Source organism: Populus euphratica, unplaced genomic scaffold, assembly GCF_000495115.2.
Source record: "Populus euphratica unplaced genomic scaffold, PopEup_1.0 scaffold85.1, whole genome shotgun sequence".
NCBI classification, from domain to species: Eukaryota; Viridiplantae; Streptophyta; class Magnoliopsida; order Malpighiales; family Salicaceae; genus Populus; species Populus euphratica.
In genome coordinates, this window is record NW_011499898.1 from 756,136 (window position 1) to 775,970 (window position 19,835).

Below are 19,835 nucleotides of genomic sequence, written 5' to 3' on the forward strand. Positions count from 1 at the left end.
AAGGAGGAACAACTACGGGTGAATTGATATCCATTGCAGACATTTGACTTGAACTTCAGTAAGTTAGGATTCAACTTGCCGAGGCTTTAGCAAATCTGAGCTCGCCAGAGAAGCTGAAGTTGTAGGAAAACCACTTCACCGGCAGAATACCAGTGGGTTGGCATTACAAGAATCCTCAAGACATCAAAGGTTCAAGAAAAGATTTCCTTTAAATTGTTTCCCTTCAGAATGTCAAAAAAATTGTGGGCACGTTTAAGCTCATGCCTACAAGTATATTGTCTGAATTGATTTGGTTATGACTCCACCAAATTAGTATACATCTCTCTGATCATCTAGACAATGAAACAGTTATATTGCAAGATTACCCTTTATCAGATCAGAAGCCTCACATTGTTCAGCCACTTGAAGAATCAATAGGCTCTTCACTAAACAACTGGTGGTAATTCATGTAATCAATTCCGTTTAATCTAATACAACACAAAATCTGCTCCGGCAACTCTTCGACTTTGTTCCCCTGGTAAAAATGAGAATACAAACTCTTCATGAATATCAACTCCACAAACCGCCATAGAAAATAGGTGATAGATTCTACATCTAAATGTTTTTCAGTTTTTTTATTCTTGAGAAATAATATATGGATACTCGTTAAAAAGGAAGATACACTTGCCTGAATTGTGAGTCCAACATCCAACACACAAATTTTAAGCCTGTCTAGGAATGCTTCAAAACCTTTCCTAGAGATATAACTGAACCTGTGCATGTCGATGTCAATCTCGAAGTAATCATGTCCCTGTAAAGGGGAACAAAAGAAACCCTGCTATTTAAGATGGAAAGAATTATAAAACCATCTACTTAGTGCCCTTTTGGGAGCGCGGCCAACCATGTGGTTGGCCATGCTACCAAACGAAGCCTTAGACTGTATTACATCCTGACACAGAAGACCACTTCTAAACAAAGTAGCAGAATAGCAACTAAGGCATGCGCAGGGATGGCCCGCACACACCAGAATACAGTAATAAATCATTTTTGTTTTCTGAAAATGAAGGTGTCAATGACTATCAAGTACCAGCAGCATGGTTTTTGCCTTGACATAAATCAAGATAGGCAGCAAAAGACAACTGGAAATTGTATTTGATAATCAAGAATTAAAAGTAATGTAAAATTGGATACGAGTAGAATGGAGTTAGAAGACCGGAATAAGTTGTTTGACAACAACATACCAAGTAGAACTCATGTTGCGGACGTGAAAGAACAGGTTTCTCATTGTAAGCCTGCATAAGCTTCCTTTCTGCAGCACTTAAATGAAGATCTTCTACGTTTGCAACACGGCCCAATATCTTCAATCTTTCTCGGAAAGGTATAGTTGTATCTACACGAAAACCCTTGACCCTTTCAACTTCATCATCAATTAATCGCTGTTTCAAGAAGTATGGGGATATGAAACAATAAGAACAGGAATTTAAAACATTTAATAATGAAGAAAACATGAGACAAAAGGCAGTGCAAAAAAAGAATGCAACATGCCTAGAATTAACATTTTATAAAGGTTGACAAATTAAAATAAGGAAACAGCACACAAGCAGAAAAGCCTCATTCTTTTTCCCTTTTTCAGCATCATTGCCATAGATAACATGCGGCAGAGAGGTTTATAAATGCTCTGAAGTGGCAATTTATGATAAGATATTAAAAAAGAATGATCATCTTACTCTGATGCTTTCTTGAAAGTGGGTTGGAAGTTCCTTAGAGTAACTATCAGAAAGCTTAAAGTACAAAACAAAATTTGCTCCTTCTCCATCTGTTTCACTCTGAAAAATTGCGGCAGGATACAGTGGAATCTGTAGAACCCACAGTGAGTCAGCATAAATACATAACACAAGCAAACTACGAAACCCAAAAAGAAAAGGATATTTTCATCCTCATCTAACCACAACTGTCAGGAAATCCTGAATAACTGCATCCATGTGCTTACAGAAAAAATGAAAATACCTGAACATTTACAACGAGGATAGGTGGGACCTTCCCGGCAGAGTTAATAGCAGGGAGGTTCACAAACCGAGCTATATGATCAATTTTTCGCGGAGACAGGAACACATCAACACCAAATGGATAGTATGCAGCACAGTTAGGAGCAAATTCCTTCTTCTTGTCCCTGACACGAGGGGAAGAAAGAAAAAAGATATTTTCAGTAGGAATTGTGTGAGATCACACTCTGTCAAGTTTAAATGAATGAATATTGATTGACAAAGGATCGTAAATACTGTGATATTACACTTTATCAAGTCTACAATAAATGAAAAACAATGATTGACTGATAAAAAAAGATGTAACTACTATCTTTGCGTTAAAATTATATTTTCACACATGCATTTGGAGCTGTGTATGAAAAAAACCAACTCAATTCCATCAGCTTAGCTTCACCTGAAATAATTCTTTCCTCGAATTTTAAAACTACATGGCCCGATTTGCGACCAACAATCAAGCATTTTTTTCTCCACTGGGCAAAAGGGTACTTGGGACCCTGCTTGTGGTCTGTGCAGAATCGTCTTTGAAGAAACTGAAACCATACAGAACAAAACAAATAAAGAGGTAATTTTACATGTACACACTACTTTTACAAAGGGCAAACGTGCTTTTTGATGTACTACACCATACACTGCCCCTACTAACATGAACTGGAAGGGGCATCGATTTGTAAAATTCCTTTGGTAAAAACCTCAACCACACATAATAAGCATTGGGAGCTTCATAACTAGACTAAGTGATTTACTTTTTCCCCATGAAAACAAACGCCTATAGCATATGCACGCTTTTTGCAGTTCTAGTTTGCATCTTCTCAAGTAATGTACCTCTAACATCAAATCCTAAATTCTAAATCCCAGCAATTGAAAGCAATCGTAAATCACAGCCCAAAGCTGGAGTTTGATGGAAATGCATTTTTTAGAAATAAATGAACTTGTCAGGTGAATTTTCAATGATTGAAAGCATGTAGAACAAAATTGTCAACATATCATCAAATCAGGTTACACATATAACACAGGTAAGTAGACTGGGAATATGGTAAGAAACTATTTTTGTGACATAAACTCATATGTATAAGCTGTAATGCTCATCATGAGACGCCATGTTGAATCAACACTAATGCCTTTGTTCCTTTAAAAGAACCAAAACAATTGCAAGGAAAGAAACAAGTTTGCAAACTTATATGATAAAATACAGCTGGAAGTATTGTCCATGTTAAACCAAAACCAAATCAGAAATCATATAATAACTAGAAAAGTATCAGATGCGAATAAAATTTTACAAAGATAGAACGATACTTTTGACTTTTGGCAAGTAGCAGTAGAAAGCAATTTCATTAGGGCTGTGTCAAAGTAGACCACTTCTCCAAAATACTACTATTTGCTAACAAGATTAGCAGTGAGATGGAATGTAAGGTAAGAACTCCCTCCGTGAGCTAAGATTCACACCACTTGTTCAACTAACAAATGACCAAAGAGATAGAGAGCAAATGGTATTTTGGAAACTCCAAACACGTGAAAGCTAATTATCGGGCACAGCATCTGTCATTTATTATATCCAACACAGCTTGATACCATGATGCTTTCAAAATTTAAGCAGCTTATGTGAGCAATCAAGTTGACATAGTAGCAAAAAACAGTTCAAATATGCTTAATCATCAACCCAACCTCGATCCCAGAAGCTTAAATCTAAATAATTCAATCTATAACGATGACAATCACATTCTCATATGATCAATAGAGTTTCACCAAGTTTAATGACAAGAACGAATGAAGATTACTTTCATTTGCCTCCAAAATAATGTTGCAACTGTAAAAGTGGACAGATACAGAACTTACATAAAGTGTTGCTAGAATTCCCTTCCTTCCACTTGAATGGGGGTTTTAAGGCACCCTTTTTCTTTGCACTTGGTGAACTAGAGCTTAGCGATCTTCTCTTTTCAATCGATGGAACAGCTGAGGCGAGACAAGGTAAGCAGTTGCCTGGAATAGTTCCACAGATGTCTAATAATCCTTCCTCCTTACCAGCATTTTCATCCACAGAGGTGATTTCATCAAGGAACACCGGTTGCTTTACTTCATTTGAAAGTCCATCAGATTTGGATAGGGAATCGACATAATCTGAATGGAGGACCTGAATATTTGATTGTTTAGTGAAGTTACTAACAGGGCCATGTGTGGAATTTCCAAGTAAATCCCCCGCCTGCTGCATCTGATCAATGAAGGAGGAATCTTGCATATTGACATTATTATAGTCGCCATGATTGGCAACTCTGCCAGATGCAATACTTGACAGTGATGCACCTTCAAAGCCATTTAGAGATAAGACATCTGTAGATGATGCATCCATAATTAGCAAAAACAAATCTCTGATTGATCGGCAAAAGAAGAATGAGATAACCAAAATTCTTATGCACAGTAGAAATCAGCATCCTCATTTTACCATCTGGAAAACTTTCAAAATCTTCATCGCAATCAGACTCAAATTTTGAAGCTGAATCAAACCATGGCTCCTCGATATTTCCCGCTGCAAATTGCAGTCTAATAAATCAGACACGTGTCTAAAGCAAGTAAAAGGAGGAGACAATGTCCACAATCATAAACGATTTCAGAACAAAGATAACAGCATCTACAGCATGTAAAAGGAGGAAACAATGTCCGCAATCAGACATGATTTCAGAGCAAAGATAACGACATCGCGTCATGAATTGGACCAGATACCAGAAATGAATGTTCAACTAATCAAAAAGTGAGCAAGCTTGAATATTAATATTATCATATTGTAAGAAAAATGACTTCTTTTGAAAAATGAGAATCGGGAAATGTCCATTCTGTGTTAGAACAAATCATTTTTCAAAAAAGTCATCGCTCAAGCTCATACAGGAAAGGAGATAGAACATGGTAATAATCAGAAAGAAACCACTGGAGTGGTCTATTGGGAAGCTGCCAATTTGCAATGTAGTCAAATAATCATCGGGCAAGATCTGAACTAGGGATGGCACACCAATCAAGCTCCAAAGTTTCAAGCTTAACTCATTGGTCAACCTTCTTCTTCTAATGTCAAGAAGATCAGAGAGCAAAAGGCAGCTCCTGGGTTAGGCAATAAAACCCACTCAAATTGTCGATATCCTCTTCATGAACTACATTCTCTTGATCACCGAAAGAATTAGGAAAACCAAAAATCACATTTCAAACGTCTATTATTTCCCAAGGTAATAAACCTTGTTGAATTCAGCTCGAGAGCCTAAAACATATATCATCTCCTAAGGTAATTGAGCTTGCATTCATCTGTAGTGCCTAAAAGATGAAATCAGAATAGAAAATAACAAGGAATTACTTCCACATATGCCAGAAACCTTGCTTCAAGTTTAAATAAAGCTGGGGGAGGAAGGAAAAGGAACATGACCACTTGCCAACATTTCATGCAAAGAGATCAGCCATGCACCCCCTACATCATTACCTAAAATAATCCAAACTCCAAAACGAAAATACAAATTCCAAACCCAAAATGCAACAAGCGACGAAGAAATCATCATATCACTAGAGAGAGAGCCCGCCAAAACAATTTAGCCAAAAATAAAATGAGCAGTGAAATGCTGGTAAATGAGACCAAAATACAAAAAGAAGTGAAAAAGAAGAGAAGTTGTTGTTGGCATAGAAGAAGGAGGACCTTCAAAAGTGGGGTTGGTGGAGGAAGGGAGACGAAGCGGAGGAGCATGGCCATCAGAACTGTCATCTCTACATGGCGGCACTGATCTTCTCTTGACAGTAGTATGTTCCTTGCCTTTCCTGCGTAACTTTATCTTTTCTGAAGAACTCAATCTGCAACGAGCACACCCCTCTGGAGCTGACACACAGGCCCCCATATTATTTTCTTCTCTGGCTTTCAACTATAAAAAATCAAAAAAGCAACAGCGGCATCATCATCAGCAGAGGAAAAGGAAAGAGAGATGAAGGGAAGGAGATCACTTCTTCTTCCGTAACAGGGCAGAAATAACTCCAAAAATATTATATACTACACTGCATTCATTATAAGCAACCACCAAACCATTATTTACTCACAAAAAAATTATAAGCAACCACCAAACCATTATTTATTCACAAAAAAATCTTTTATTTCCACAGAAATTAAATTTCTTTTCTTTTAAATGAATTAGTAAATAAAATTACAGGTAATGGTACTGTTTGGACTCAAACCAATGTGTATTGCTTTATTAAGGAAAAAGGCAGGAGTTGACGGGGCAAACAGTGACGGCAGTTTCACAGGCCTGCAAAGGCGTCCATTATGGGAACTGGGATCCGGTTCTAAATATTTCGCCACGTGGGTGAACATAATTAGCCCAGCGTGTGCCCGTCCTCTGTCTTGGGTTGATAGTGAGTGCTCGGGGGGTTTGCTAGTTCATGTTTTCTATGCGTTTGAAAAATATATTTTATTTTAAAAAATATTGAATTATATTTTTTAATACTTTTTATTATTTTAAAAATTAAAAATACTTTAAAATAAAACTCCATCACAACATGAAACCAACATGAAAAGTGAGAATTTATTTGTTAAGAGTTGGTAGACCAAAACCAATACGTCTTTGGTTAGTGCTCTTGTTTCCTATCTTAAATTATTAATTAATTAACATAAAATTAGCAATTAATGTTAATGTTATTAATGAAAGAATTAATTAATTACAAAGGGTCTGCTACCCGTTAATCAAACCAAACATCAATACTAACAACCAATGAGATCATAGGATTGATAAATACTCAATGTAGGGAAGGGGGGTGTAGGAAAGTTTTTGAGAAATAAATTTTCCTGAAGTATTTTCATTTCTTTTTTTCTCACTTTAGAAATTTTATTTTATTTTCTATTCAAAATTGCGATATCTGCCTTTTTTATTTTCTTTTTATTTAAAGGGAACAGTTTTTTTATTTTATATTTTTCCATGCAGTATTAATAAGATTTTATAATTTTTATATATAACGATTTGTATTAATTTTTTAGCAAATAAGATTTGGATAAATAAAAATAATATTTTTTTAAAAAAATTTAATTATAACAAACTTTTCTTGATAGTAGAATTTATAATCCAATTATTTTTATAAAGATATTATATTAGAAATTCACAATAAAATAAATAAATAAATATATTATGTTAAGGATTTATAATAAAAAAAGCTCGTATAAAGGTATTAAAAATCCAGCTTATATAAAACATTATGATGTCAAAACATTATCATGTTTATAATAAGATATTCTAAGGTTACTTGTACGAGTCGCAGAGGGATAGCTGGAATTTGATAACCTACCACTACCAGGGTCCAGTCTCATCCTAATTCTCTAGACAAGGGAGCACGTTTCGATTGGGAACCTCGACATCCTCTTGGGGGACGATTAGATCTATAAAAAGTAAAATAATATTTATTTAAATAATGGTTATTTCAAGCAAATTATTATATAAATATATATACACACACCAGAAGGAAATGATAAATCACGGTAGAGATTATCTAATTATAAATTCTTTACTATAATGATGTCAAATTTATAAATTTTATTTCTTTTACTATAATTATGTCAAATTTATAATTCTTTTTTTTTTTCTCTTTATGCTTTGTATATTTATTATTTATTATTTGGTTTATTGCTCACCATTTTTATTATTATTTTTCTTTTTTTCTTTTTTTCCTTTATCTTTTTTAGAAAAAAAATGTTTTTTTTATTCTTTACACTTTGAATATTTATCATCTTAATTTATTTATATCATTTTTCTTAATTGTCTTCATTCTTTTATAAATTTTTTTGTAATTTTTGTATACTTTTTCTTAAAAAATAATATTTCATCTTAACTATTGTAATATTGTTCTATTTTTCAATTACATTAGAAATTAAATTGAGATCTTCCATATTTTTATTAAAATATATAATTTTTATTTTAATTTATTGTACATAAGCATCAATTTTTTTATCCACAATTATATTTCTTACTCAATATTAAAAAAACATGTTTATAACACTTACATGTTCATTTTTTTATATTAGAAAAAAATTATTTAACTCACAACAAGATGAGTCAAATAAATGCCTTCACAATTTTATTTTTTTATTTATTGACATGAATAATTCTTAATATATTTAATTAAATACATACATAAATTTTTTTATTTATAATTAATAATTTTTTGAACACATTAGAAAAGCCTGTATAATTATCTTTTCACTAAAAAACAATTATTCAACATATAATGAAACATGAATAAAATAGCTAATTATAAAACTAAACGTACTCCAAGATTTAGTTCAAGCCAAGGATTATGGGTTAAACATGTTAAATAACTTCTATCCAAAATAAGATTTTTTTTAATTAAAACATGTATCTTTTTTTAAAAAATAAATAAATTTCACTCAAGTTTTAATTTGACCTACCAGAGCTAGAGGCTGTAAATTAATTTGTTACTTTGATCGATTTTAACCCCGTCAATTTCTAATTTAGTTTAATATAAAACCAAATAAAAACCAGGTCAGGTTTGATAAGTGTATTAATTTTTTAGCAAATAAGATTTGAATAAATAAAAATGATATTTAAAAAAAAAAATTTAATTATAACAAACTTTTCTTGATAGTAGAATTTATAATCCAATTATTTTTATAAAGATATTATATTAGAAATTCACAATAAAATAAATAAATAAATATATTATGTTAAGGATTTATAATAAAAAAAGCTCGTATAAAGGTATTAAAAATCCAGCTTATATAAAACATTATGATGTCAAAACATTATCATGTTTATAATAAGATATTCTAAGGTTACTTGTACGAGTCGCAGAGGGATAGCTGGAATTTGATAACCTACCACTACCAGGGTCCAGTCTCATCCTAATTCTCTAGACAAGGGAGCACGTTTCGATTGGGAACCTCGACATCCTCTTGGGGGACGATTAGATCTATAAAAAGTAAAATAATATTTATTTAAATAATGGTTATTTCAAGCAAATTATTATATAAATATATATACACACACCAGAAGGAAATGATAAATCACGGTAGAGATTATCTAATTATAAATTCTTTACTATAATGATGTCAAATTTATAAATTTTATTTCTTTTACTATAATGATGTCAAATTTATAATTCTTTTTTGTTTTTTTTCTCTTTATGCTTTGTATATTTATTATTTATTATTTGGTTTATTTATCACCATTTTTATTATTATTTTCATTCATTTGTATTTTTTTATTTTTTTTATCTTTTTTTAGAAAAAAAATGTTTTTTTTATTCTTTACACTTTGAATATTTATCATTCTACGCTTAATTTATTTATATTATTTTTCTTAATTGTCTTCATTCATTTATAATTTATTTTTGTAATTTTTTTTATACTTTTTTCTTAAAAAATATTATAAAAAAACTAAAAAAAATAATATTTCATCATAGCCATTGTAATATTGTTCTATTTTTCAATTACATTAGAAATTAAATTGAGATCTTCCATGTTTTTATTAAAATATATTATTTTTATTTTAATTTATTGTACGGAAGCATCAATTTTTTTATCCATAATTATATTTCTTACTCAATATTAAAAAACATGTTTATAACACCTACATTTTTATTTTTTATATTAGAAAAAATTATTTGACTCATAACGAGACCAGTCAAATAGATACCTTAACAATCTTATTTTTTTATTTATTGGCATGAATAATTTTTAATATATTTAATTAAATATATACATAAATTTTATTTATTTATGATTAATATTTTTTTGAACACGTTAAAAACCTATATAGTTATTTTTTTACTAAAAAATGTTTTATCCAACATATAATAAAACACGAGTCAAATAGCTAGTTATAAAACTAAACCTACTCCAAGACTTAGTTCAAGGCAATGATTATGGGTTAAACATGTTAAATAAGTTCTATCCAAAATAAGATTTTTTTTTAATTAAAACATGTATCTTTTCAAAAAAATAAATAAATTTCACTCAAGTTTTAATTTGACCTACCAGAGCTAGAGGCTGTAAATTAATTTGTTACTTTGATCGATTTTAACCCCGTCAATTTCTAATTTAGTTTAATATAAAACCAAATAAAAACCAGGTCAGGTTTGATAAGATGATTTCAAACTAGGGAAGAAAAAAATCGTTTACTTTCCCTTATTTTTCCCCTCCCTCGATCATCGCGGTTTGCCATGCATGTTGCCGGAGTAGCGTGTTTCCCCATGCCCAAAAGGATAAGGTAGTTTCATACAGTGGGGAGTTCAATGAGCCCGTTGCATCTCTCATCATGGTTCGTCACCGCTTAAGCAAGACACCAAATTAAACCTCTGCCATGACAAGTGGTAGACCCGCTTGCTGTTCTCGTCAAGTTTTTGCACATTGATTGCCCTGAAATCACGTGCAACCCTAAATATTGGGTCACATGCACGTGCTCATGCACCAAAATAGACGATAAACTTGCTGTACCTTGGATTAGCATTTAATTTTCTTTAGCCTTTACTTGAAGAGATGAAAAGAAAACCAAAGGGGCTAATCTATCTTGTAATACCAAATCAAAGAAGCACCGGAGCTCAACACCCAACTGAAGTCGGCGGGGATGCTCTGCAGTCTTCTATTATTGACTAGCAGGGGTTTTTGGTGCTTTATAAAAAAGCTTTTGCCTTGAGAAAACATTAAAAACAGTAAATAGAAGTTGGATCTAATATTTGACTGTACATCATTAACAGCTTTGCCTCATGTAGTTGACTTTTACAGTCAGAAACACAGTTCTAGGGATCGCATCACACATGGGGAGCAAGCAACCACCAGCCCAAAACAATGGCGGGCAGCAGCGAGGCATCAGGCAGCTTCTAGAGAGCCGAGATATGATCAACCTGAGCTAACTATTTCGGCGACAAGGGTGTGAAATGGTTTCGGGAACTGAACATTTCGGCTTGTTCTTGTCCTGACAAGTCATGAATGAGAAACCACAAAGCTGGCCCAAAAGAAGCAAGATGGGCTGCGTTCACTACAGTCTAACCAAATTACTTTTTAAGTCTTAGAGTTGAATGGGAAAGGAAGGAAAAATTATGGCTGGCATGCTTCCACGTCTCTCAAGAACAGAAAAAAGTTAAAAAAATAAAGTCTATGCAGAGTTCTGAATGCTTCCCCGTCTCCCTGACTTTTTTTACGTCAAATCGCTTCAAATACGCTTTATGCTCTATGTTTTTTTATATATTTTTTTCATTAATCTTAATTAAAATTACTTTTTTTCTAATTAAATTTTAAACAAAACATCCACACTTAAATTAAAATATTCGTATAAAAATTATTTTCGGATGTACAAAGTGATGATAATGTAAAAAATATACATTAATTCTTACTAAACTAAGGTTTTTTTTTTTATATATATATATATATATAACGAGAGAGAGTATAAGAAAAATAGCTGGTCAAAATGAACCCATGTAGAAATATTGAATTACATTCCCATGGAATTCCACTAAAATTCCACAAACAAATTGTTATGTTATTCTACCTCAAGCTCTCTTTTCTAATCGATAGAAGACTTGGGGCACCCCCTCCCCTGTTTAACTACTCTACACTTCAAATTATTTGGTATTTTATAGTATGGTTAATAATATTTGATTTACATAACACCGCTATAACCATACTAAAATTTTCATTTTTATATTAATTATATTTTACTGTTATTTACTATTTGACTAAAATGATGAATATATAATTAGTTAAAATTTTACTTATAATTTAATTTTATAATCCAAATTTATATTATATTTTTCATATGGGATCAAAAAATATATTTATAACAAGGTTTTATCTACATCCAGAAAAGAATAGCAGTCTCAATGGCCAACTTCAGAATAAAGGCAACTGTGGCAAGCATAAAACTGGAAAACAACTTGATAACAGCACACAGTATGCGGAAGGATGCAATGCGTGCTTTGATGATTTTGGGACTTTATAGTTTCTTTAAGCATAAACAATCAGATACAGATACAGCCAAACGAAAACACACAGGCACACGCTTTCACAAAGCAGCCAACCGCACTTACAGAGCAAATACCCTAAAATGAAAAACCGTGATGCTTAACATGGATCTTGTGAGGTCTCCGCCTGGGTCGTTGAACACTCAGAATCTAAGTGGTGTGCTACTGCGGTGCAGTTAACCTATCAACATACATTACCAGATTTAGAGGTTGTCTTATCACAGAGATCCCAGCCAAATTTCTTCCATGCAAATAATTGGTTGGAGGAACAGTATATCCAATATGGGACAGCTAGAATGGATCTCAGCCTAAGAGCATCTAAAAGCTTACTGCGGCACAGAAAAGAATTTCATACCTTGGCATTGTGTACAGAAATGCTTGGACAATTAGCTGCAGAGTGAAGTTCAGAGCAAGGTGACTGCAAGGGAGAACATGTCAGCTGCCAAAGTGTTATCACGAAGAAGAAATTATGTTGCTGTTTCACTTTGGTACTAGTCCATAAAATTATTGATTTTCTAGCAAACACTTGCCTCTGCCACGCTGGAGTTAGAGCGATTGTCCTCTTGCAAGATGTTTCCATCTGAATTATGCCCCCAACCTTTCAGTGAAAATGTATGAAAATGTTGGTAAAATTCATGCTAGCTGTAGGCATTAATGTGAGAAAGAATTACATGAATTTCTATTTTCAACGGGCACTGCATATCCTTTCACAGAACATAAACATATACAGAATCGTCAAAGTTCATCTTTCACATGGATTTTGAATATAAACAGCAGATAGCTTCCACGTTTGGGAATTATAAGACTGGCATTACAAATTTCAAATACCGTGTCCAAAATTTCAAATTTCAAATGCTGGCTCCAATTCTTCGAGTTACTAAAAGAGAGACAAAAATATCATTGAACAGCAAAACGACATTGACTGACCTTTTTTTTTTTTAATAATTCATTGTGCGTGTTTTAATAAACTAAGCAAACGGGTGCTTCCTCAATAATTATACATGTCTCTCATAAAAAATAAAAACTTATATTAGTTGGTTCCTTAATTCTTGTATAAAAGTAACCAACCAAATTCAGCCAGTATCTGTAGTTGAAAAGGAAACATGTGAGAGGAAGAACAATATTCAAACAAATTTACAAATCCTGTACCAACCACCTTGCGTTGACAGCAATCAATTTCAGCCATTATACTAACAAGTTTAGCTTATCTTCTCCAGATGTTAAATCTTCTTTCAGAATCCATGCCCAGATTATACCTTACAGATCTAGGAATAAGGTAACAATATGAAATTCCTTTTACATGTCAATTACCACATGACCAATCCCTATAGCAGAAAACAATACAGAGAAGGAAGGGGAAACCTCGATTTTCTCCTGTTCCAGTCCTGGAAGCTTTGTTGGGAGATGGCTCTCCACTGTTTTGAACCAAGTCTTCAATCCTAGTCAGGAAATCATAAACATTGTTACAAGTAAGAAATAGCTTCCAAATAGAGGTATAAGTTTAATGCATTATCCCATTCTTTAGGCATTCAACACGAGGACTCTATACTTCAATATACAACATCAAAGTTTCATGAAAGAGTAAGACTCCTCCTGGACTTGTCCAAAGCTATAATCATATTTTTAACTCTCTGCTGTAGAAGGGTATACTCCGATGATCAAATAAATAATCTACACTGTCAAGTTCTTCGGCAGAGGGAAAGAAGGTTTTGCTGGGTTTTTACTTAAGACACTCTTAGCTTCCATAATACAGCATGCTAATTACATCAACAAGGAAAATTATTCCATAGCTTGGCACTTGTGTTGTCAAGAATCTTGTTCAATTACCTGTCAGTATCTTCCTTTGTCACAACCTTATCACAGTCTCCTTGGCACTCTAGTAGCGAGGAGAATAACCTTTTATCCTGATGTAAAATTGAAGTTTATTTCAACCAAAGAAGCACACAAAATCAAAGGAGTCCAAAATTTAAATACAATATTATCCAAAAAAGTCTTTAGAGACATCACAAGGTGCATAATAAAAAAGAGATGAGATATTGTAGCAGAAAACACATTTTCACTTAAGATTGACGTAGAGATGAGCATGCTAGAACAAGTTTAGTTCAGCAGCTGAACAATTTTAACAATACAACAATCAAAGTTGCCAGTTCGAATCTACAAATACAAATTTATAGGGAATGGTAAGATTTTAGATTAGCACTTCACCCATATGCCATAATAATAGTAGGTCACATGGATTCAAGAGATATTTCATATCATCAACAAAGTGTTAAACGGAATCATTATAATATTGGAAAGCTTCTTACAAATAGGATTGAAACAGAGATAGCTTTAAGTTCAGAGAATCATATAGCGAAGAAGAAAATAAAATATTTTTCTAACCTCTTCATTCATGTTTACAACAGTCTCCTGAATCTTCTGTAATATTATTGCTAAACCCCCCACTTCACAGTGCAATGCCTGATTATAAAGCATTAAAAACTGCATTCAGAAACCAATGTGCATTAACAAGTAGAATTCACATAAGCAGCCAACAGTTTCAACCTCTTTCTCAGAAATTAGATTCTGTATTACTGCATCCTTTGCAAATAGAGTTTTCTGAAGGTGAGGCTGGTTAAGGAAGCTCATACAATATATATTCAGCAAAATGCCCAAAGCAGCAAAACAGAACAATGAGATACTCAATGCCTAGATGGATATCTCTTCAATTTGAGTTTGACATCTGTTATTAAGTTTTGCCACTTCCAGCTGCTGTTCTAGCTCTGAAATGATTCTGTCCTTTCTTCGGAACTCATCCTCGTCACCTTTTAATCTATTTTCCAAGTTGCGGATCCTTTCTGCAAGAAAAGCAAGGCGAATTTAGCTCAATCAAGTTATATATGGATCTTGAAAAGCTATGTTATTCAGAATTAAACAATAGCCAAACAGTTGGTAAGCTCTCATTCTCAGATCACGACTGGCAAACAATTGGTACATTCTCATTCTCAGATCACAACTGGCATTGTTTTAACATTGACAGGAAACAACTCAATTAATGTCTTTCAATGATCCTCAATCCTGAACTGGTCAAGGATCTATCTCTCCCATCCAGTTCTGTAATGAGCTAATCTTTATGCAAGCTGGTATGACACTAATCATTATTTATCATATCATTATTGACCTCGATTGATCCAATTTGATTAACCATGCATCCATAACCTGACCTTTCATACGGCCAAACCAATTCAAACAGTCTTCCCTTTACTTATCCTGAATAGGTATCAATCTCAGTCTACCACGAATGAACTCTTTTCCTGTCCAGTCCATCTATCTTAACATCTTAGCCCAAATCCACGCATCTTATGAGTAACATGTTTTACTGTCCATCAATCGTTGTAATAGCAAAATCTATCCAATTGCAATTTGATTAAATTTACCCTTCAACTAGATGGAAATAGACAGATTCTGGTTTGGCCAAGGGAAGAAATAATTACAAGCAATTACTCTTTTGAATGATGATCAGCAATAACAAGGTCGGAGAAGATGCTAATTTACATTTTCATACAATCTAACACAAAACTATAAATGAGGGAAGGTAAAAGAGAACTTGGGCTTACCAAAAAATACATTTTCAAAAGCAGAAACCTTGTCCATCTTGCTCCGTAAGCCAGCCACTGAAATTTGCAAACAAGTTAGCAGGACTCTTAACACTAATACAAGTTTCAATACATCACAAACGGTCCCATCCATTCCGGGAATCCACACATTGCATACAATCTATTCAACATGAATAAGTAACTGTTTTGAAAGTTACGTGCCTACTCCCTCTTTTTCACTAACAAGGAGTTGCACTTTATCCACAAGTTGCTTGATAGACAAAGCCTCCCTTTCTATGGAATCAAATAAAGACAGGTGAGAGTTTATCTTCTCTGATAGGACAATGAGCTTTCTATCTCCGGCTTCAATCGAACGTTTCATTTCGCAGGTTAATTCCTGATCATAAATGCCTCGACAGTTAGAGAAGAAACACATGACACAAGCTTGAAAAAAAAAAAAGCGAACCTGGTAGGAATCTACAAAACTTTCTTTCGATTGAAGCAGGCTTTGTATTGTTCCTTTCAAATCTTTGTGCTTGTCTTCGAGCAAGGCGTTATCATTTTGAAGGTAACTGACCTAGATCAGTGGCTAAGGAGGTTGGTGGTTCCTACAAACACGTAAAGTGCCAAGAAAATCAAAATCAAAATCAACATTCTTGAACCTTCCTTTGGAGCTTTTGGTGCAATTCATTGGAGGAAGCCAACTCCGATTGTAATTCCTGCAACTGTCTGCGGTATTCCTCATCTGTTTGCTTCTGTTTTTGAATTAGATTTCGGCATTGCTCAGTGGCCGACTGTTCTCTCTCCTATGTGATGTTGTTACATTCAAAAGAATCAGCAAAGAGTAGAGAGAGAAAGGGAGACCGAGAGATGAAAAGGTGAAGAAAGTCTGACCCTGAGACCTCCAACCTCGATAGCTAGGGCTTGGAGCTGGAGCTTGAATTTCGACAGTTTAAGCAACTCCATTTTCCCTCCAAAAATTGCTTAGCCATTAGAATCAACCCTTTAAATGGAAATCCTGGAGATATCGGTTCGGTGCGCGCGAACATATTCCCGAAATGGCCGAAATAACCGAGTTGTATAGGGGTAAACTAGTCCTTTTGCTTTTCAAAAGTTGGGGATCCGTATAACTTTTTGAAACTCCAGAATAATAGGAAGACTCATAAAATAGAATAAAAATTTGTGAAAATATATTAACCACTAACATAACAACATGTGATTGTTCGTAAAATAAATGAAAATGTATAACTTATAAATGTATTATTTTAAAATATTTAATTTAAATGTGCAATTAAAAAATATAATTATTTGTAAAAGTGCAATAAAAAATAATGGTGATTGTTGATGCCTTAAAACTATAGTTTTGTATCATAGTTGCAATCTTTTTAAATTTGTAACTTCAATGAAAAAAATTACATTACCTTTTGATACAAGGAGCATGGTTAAGGTGTCCTGGGAATTAGATTCCGAACAGTATTTCTAATTTTTTATTTTAAATTAATTTTTTTATATTTTTATGTATCGATATAAAATATAATTTAAAAAAATATTATTTTAATATATCTTTTAATAAATAATAATTTAAAAAATAACCGTTATTATATTTTTTAATATCTTCTAAAATAAAATTATGAAGATATAATCAATAATTTATATTACAAGTATGTTAATTTGATTAATTAAAATAATATTATTTTAATTTTAAATAAATAAATCAAATTTGATCGCTATTAAGTTATTAAAATTTAACCACCTATTTTTTAAGAAACCTATGCAAATTAGGTTTCCAATTGACATCTTAGATAGATCCTCCGTGTGATTCTAGGTTAAATAACCATCATTTGTCACTTGTTTTGCATTTCAAGAGCTATCGACAAACTGGTTTCCATTTTCATGACACGGGAATGCTAGATCATCGACGGAAGCAAGGTTTTGTGTCTATTTATTTAAGATTTAAGATTGTCATAAAAATTATTTTAAAAAAATATTAAAAAATAATTTAAATGTCAATATATCAAAGACGATAAAAAAAAAAATAATAATAATATTAAATTATAATCTTTTAAAAAATTATTATTATTTTTCATGACTTATATGCTTCCATATCTGTTGATAGAAATTTAATAATACGGATTATTTTTTAAAAAAAAATAAAAAAATTAAAATATTATTTTTTACAAGTAGATCACCAGAAAAAAAAAAAAAAAAACAAAGAAACCGAAACCCGGGCAAAAAGGCTTTTTTGTCGTGATTTGAGCTATAATCAGATAAAAAGAATTGAAGTTGAAGCACTGATTCGCTTTTGGCTCTGGGTTTAAGATAGTTTAGCCTTGCAAAATCCAACCATGAAATGATTTCAGGAAAAAGAAGAGGAACTACATTATCCAGGTGGCTCCGATAAATTTGAGTGATGTATCTGCATTTGATTGTTTTCTTTGCTCGTATCTGCTATTAAAAAATAATAATCACAGAGAGGAATAATTTATCATCTCTAAATCCGGTCAAGTGCTATGTTTTTTTTAAATTATAAATATTTTATTGCAATAAATTAGAAATATTTTATACTGATAAATATTGGTGCTTTAACCTTTTCTTTGCAATGAAGTGTGTGGGTGCTATAAAAGAGAGGCATTTAAAAAAAATAAAATTCTCCACAAGACATAATTATTTTAGGATTTGCATTTAAATTACAAATAAAAAAAAAAAAGAAAAGACTTTATGCACATATCAAGCATAATTTATCAGCCTCGTTAAAAATAAATGAAATAAATTGTTATAAATAAAAAATTAACTTAATATTTCGTGTATTATTTAAGTTTACACACTCGTGAGATAAACTCAAATCTTATCATTTAGTTAAAAAAAATTTATGCTTACAACTATATTCATATTCTCCCTATATATATATATATATATTACAATTAAAAGATTTGAATTTTCTTATAGAGCTCGAACAATGAAAATCTTCAACTTGTTTTTTGGTTTTTTGAACTTTGTTTCATTCAAACTAAATTACTCTAGAGCGTAATTATATAAAATCAGGTTTGAGATTATAATAAAAATATCAAATTAAAATATAAAAAGCTAAAATATAAAATATAATAATGTTTATTCCTAAATTCCTAGTAATTTTTATTTTAGTCTAAAAATTTATTTTATTTATTTTTCTATTTTTAACCATAAGAGAGGAGGGATAAAGTAGCATGAAAATAATAAGGAGAGAAAAAATCATTGATTAAAACATTTTTTGGTAATTAAACTCATTGTTCTTGATACTAGTGAGTTTCAATCAAGAAAAAAAAATTGATGGTAATAGTTTTGATCTCTAAATATCTTTGGAGAAAAAAGATTGAGTAAGGTTTTTTTTTATTCATTTTTTTTTAGGTTTTTTTGGATTCTTCTAGGGTTATTAGGTAGTTTAGGAAGAATTTTAGTGTTTTTAAATTAAAATAGCTTGAAAATAAAATTTTAAGCAAAAAAATCCTTCTTTGATTTTTCAATCTCCTAGTAATGGTTGGAACTTGGGTTGGTGCCTAGAAAGTGACATGTTGTTTGTTATTTTTTATTAAAAAAAAAAGATTCATCCCCTATAAAGAAAAAGAAATGGTCTTGCCTTAAGCTTGCACATATTAGCTCTTTTTTTATCATTTGTTTTTTTAATTATTATTTAATATTGAGTTTTCAATGATTTTTTTTTATAAAAATTATCATTTAATATTCTTTGATTTTGAATGAGTTTTTATATTTTTTATCATAAGATAAAATTAAAAGTTAATTAAACTTAGTAAAATTCATGAATTAGATCAAATGATTGACATGTTAACCTAGATTTACTTAGATTATTTTTATTTTTATTATTATTTTTTGAACTAGCTAGGTTGACAAGGTAACTCTCACACAATTTAACTTGAAATTTGAACAAGATAAAAAGTCAGGTTAGTAATTTTAAAATTTAACATATTATATCAAGTTTATTAATAATATCAAAAAAATTTAACTAAGAAAAAAAATATCCAACCAAAAATAATCTAGTATATTCGTTTTAGTAGCAGATATCAAGTTTAATAATAATAATTAAAAAAATAATTTCAAGAGAGAAGAAAAAGATCCATCCAAAAATAGCATAGTATATTCTATATTAGTAGTAGCACTTATCAATGAACTTTTCAGCTTATAATCGCATTGATTTGGCAAGCGAATGATTAGTTTAAGAGAACCATGCAGGATACCACACGAAGCTAAGGCTATTTTTAGCTCG

At 31.7% G+C, this 19,835-nt stretch overlaps 2 protein-coding genes across 8 annotated transcripts; both read right to left on the reverse strand.

Moving 5' to 3' along the window:
* Positions 1-333: 333 nt before the first annotated feature.
* Positions 334-6,070, reverse strand: LOC105132374 (uncharacterized). Of its 3 annotated transcripts, none has more exons than XM_011035837.1 (9): positions 5,689-6,070; positions 4,462-4,545; positions 3,858-4,349; positions 2,419-2,554; positions 1,987-2,149; positions 1,707-1,835; positions 1,221-1,415; positions 671-790; positions 334-517 (listed from the first exon to the last, which is right to left on the reverse strand). In XM_011035837.1, exons 1-9 carry the CDS (start codon positions 5,882-5,884, stop codon positions 395-397), a joined length of 1,638 nt encoding a protein of 545 aa, XP_011034139.1. In that variant the 5' UTR covers positions 5,885-6,070; the 3' UTR covers positions 334-394. The 3 variants fall into 3 exon arrangements, with proteins under 3 accessions (XP_011034139.1, XP_011034140.1, XP_011034138.1); XM_011035838.1 differs by having other exon boundaries at positions 334-514; positions 668-790; positions 4,462-4,542; positions 5,689-6,069; XM_011035836.1 differs by having other exon boundaries at positions 334-514; positions 668-790; positions 5,689-6,068.
* Positions 6,071-11,952: 5,882 nt separating this feature from the next.
* On the reverse strand, positions 11,953-16,569 carry LOC105132375 (RUN/FYVE domain protein). 5 transcript variants are annotated; one of them, XM_011035842.1, is made up of 13 exons: positions 16,472-16,569; positions 16,240-16,383; positions 16,044-16,154; positions 15,800-15,974; positions 15,599-15,655; positions 14,703-14,839; positions 14,547-14,606; positions 14,385-14,462; positions 13,830-13,906; positions 13,365-13,441; positions 12,533-12,600; positions 12,358-12,420; positions 11,953-12,183 (listed from the first exon to the last, which is right to left on the reverse strand). In XM_011035842.1, the coding sequence occupies exons 1-13, from the start codon at positions 16,541-16,543 to the stop codon at positions 12,103-12,105; spliced, it is 1,200 nt and encodes a 399-aa protein (XP_011034144.1). In that variant the 5' UTR covers positions 16,544-16,569; the 3' UTR covers positions 11,953-12,102. The 5 variants fall into 5 exon arrangements, with proteins under 5 accessions (XP_011034144.1, XP_011034142.1, XP_011034143.1 ...); XM_011035840.1 differs by having other exon boundaries at positions 12,358-12,441; XM_011035841.1 differs by having other exon boundaries at positions 12,527-12,600.
* Between the last annotated feature and the right edge of the window lie 3,266 nt (positions 16,570-19,835).

Excerpts from the sequence above, each read along its gene's own strand:
- LOC105132375 (XM_011035840.1), bottom strand. The coding sequence starts at position 16,543 with ATGGAGTTGCTTAAACTGTCGAAATTCAAGCTCCAGCTCCAAGCCCTA. Across the intron at positions 14,840-15,598 it reads TTTTGAAAATGTATTTTTTG|AAAGGATCCGCAACTTGGAA; the intron begins GTAAGCCCAAGT and ends CTTTTCTTGCAG. Across the intron at positions 12,601-13,364 it reads TGGAACAGGAGAAAATCGAG|GTTGGGGGCATAATTCAGAT; the intron begins GTTTCCCCTTCC and ends TTTCACTGAAAG.
- LOC105132374 (XM_011035837.1), bottom strand. The coding sequence starts at position 5,884 with ATGGGGGCCTGTGTGTCAGCTCCAGAGGGGTGTGCTCGTTGCAGATTG. Across the intron at positions 2,150-2,418 it reads CGAGGAAAGAATTATTTCAG|GGACAAGAAGAAGGAATTTG; the intron begins GTGAAGCTAAGC and ends CCCTCGTGTCAG. Across the intron at positions 518-670 it reads TGGATGTTGGACTCACAATT|CAGGGGAACAAAGTCGAAGA; the intron begins CAGGCAAGTGTA and ends TCTCATTTTTAC.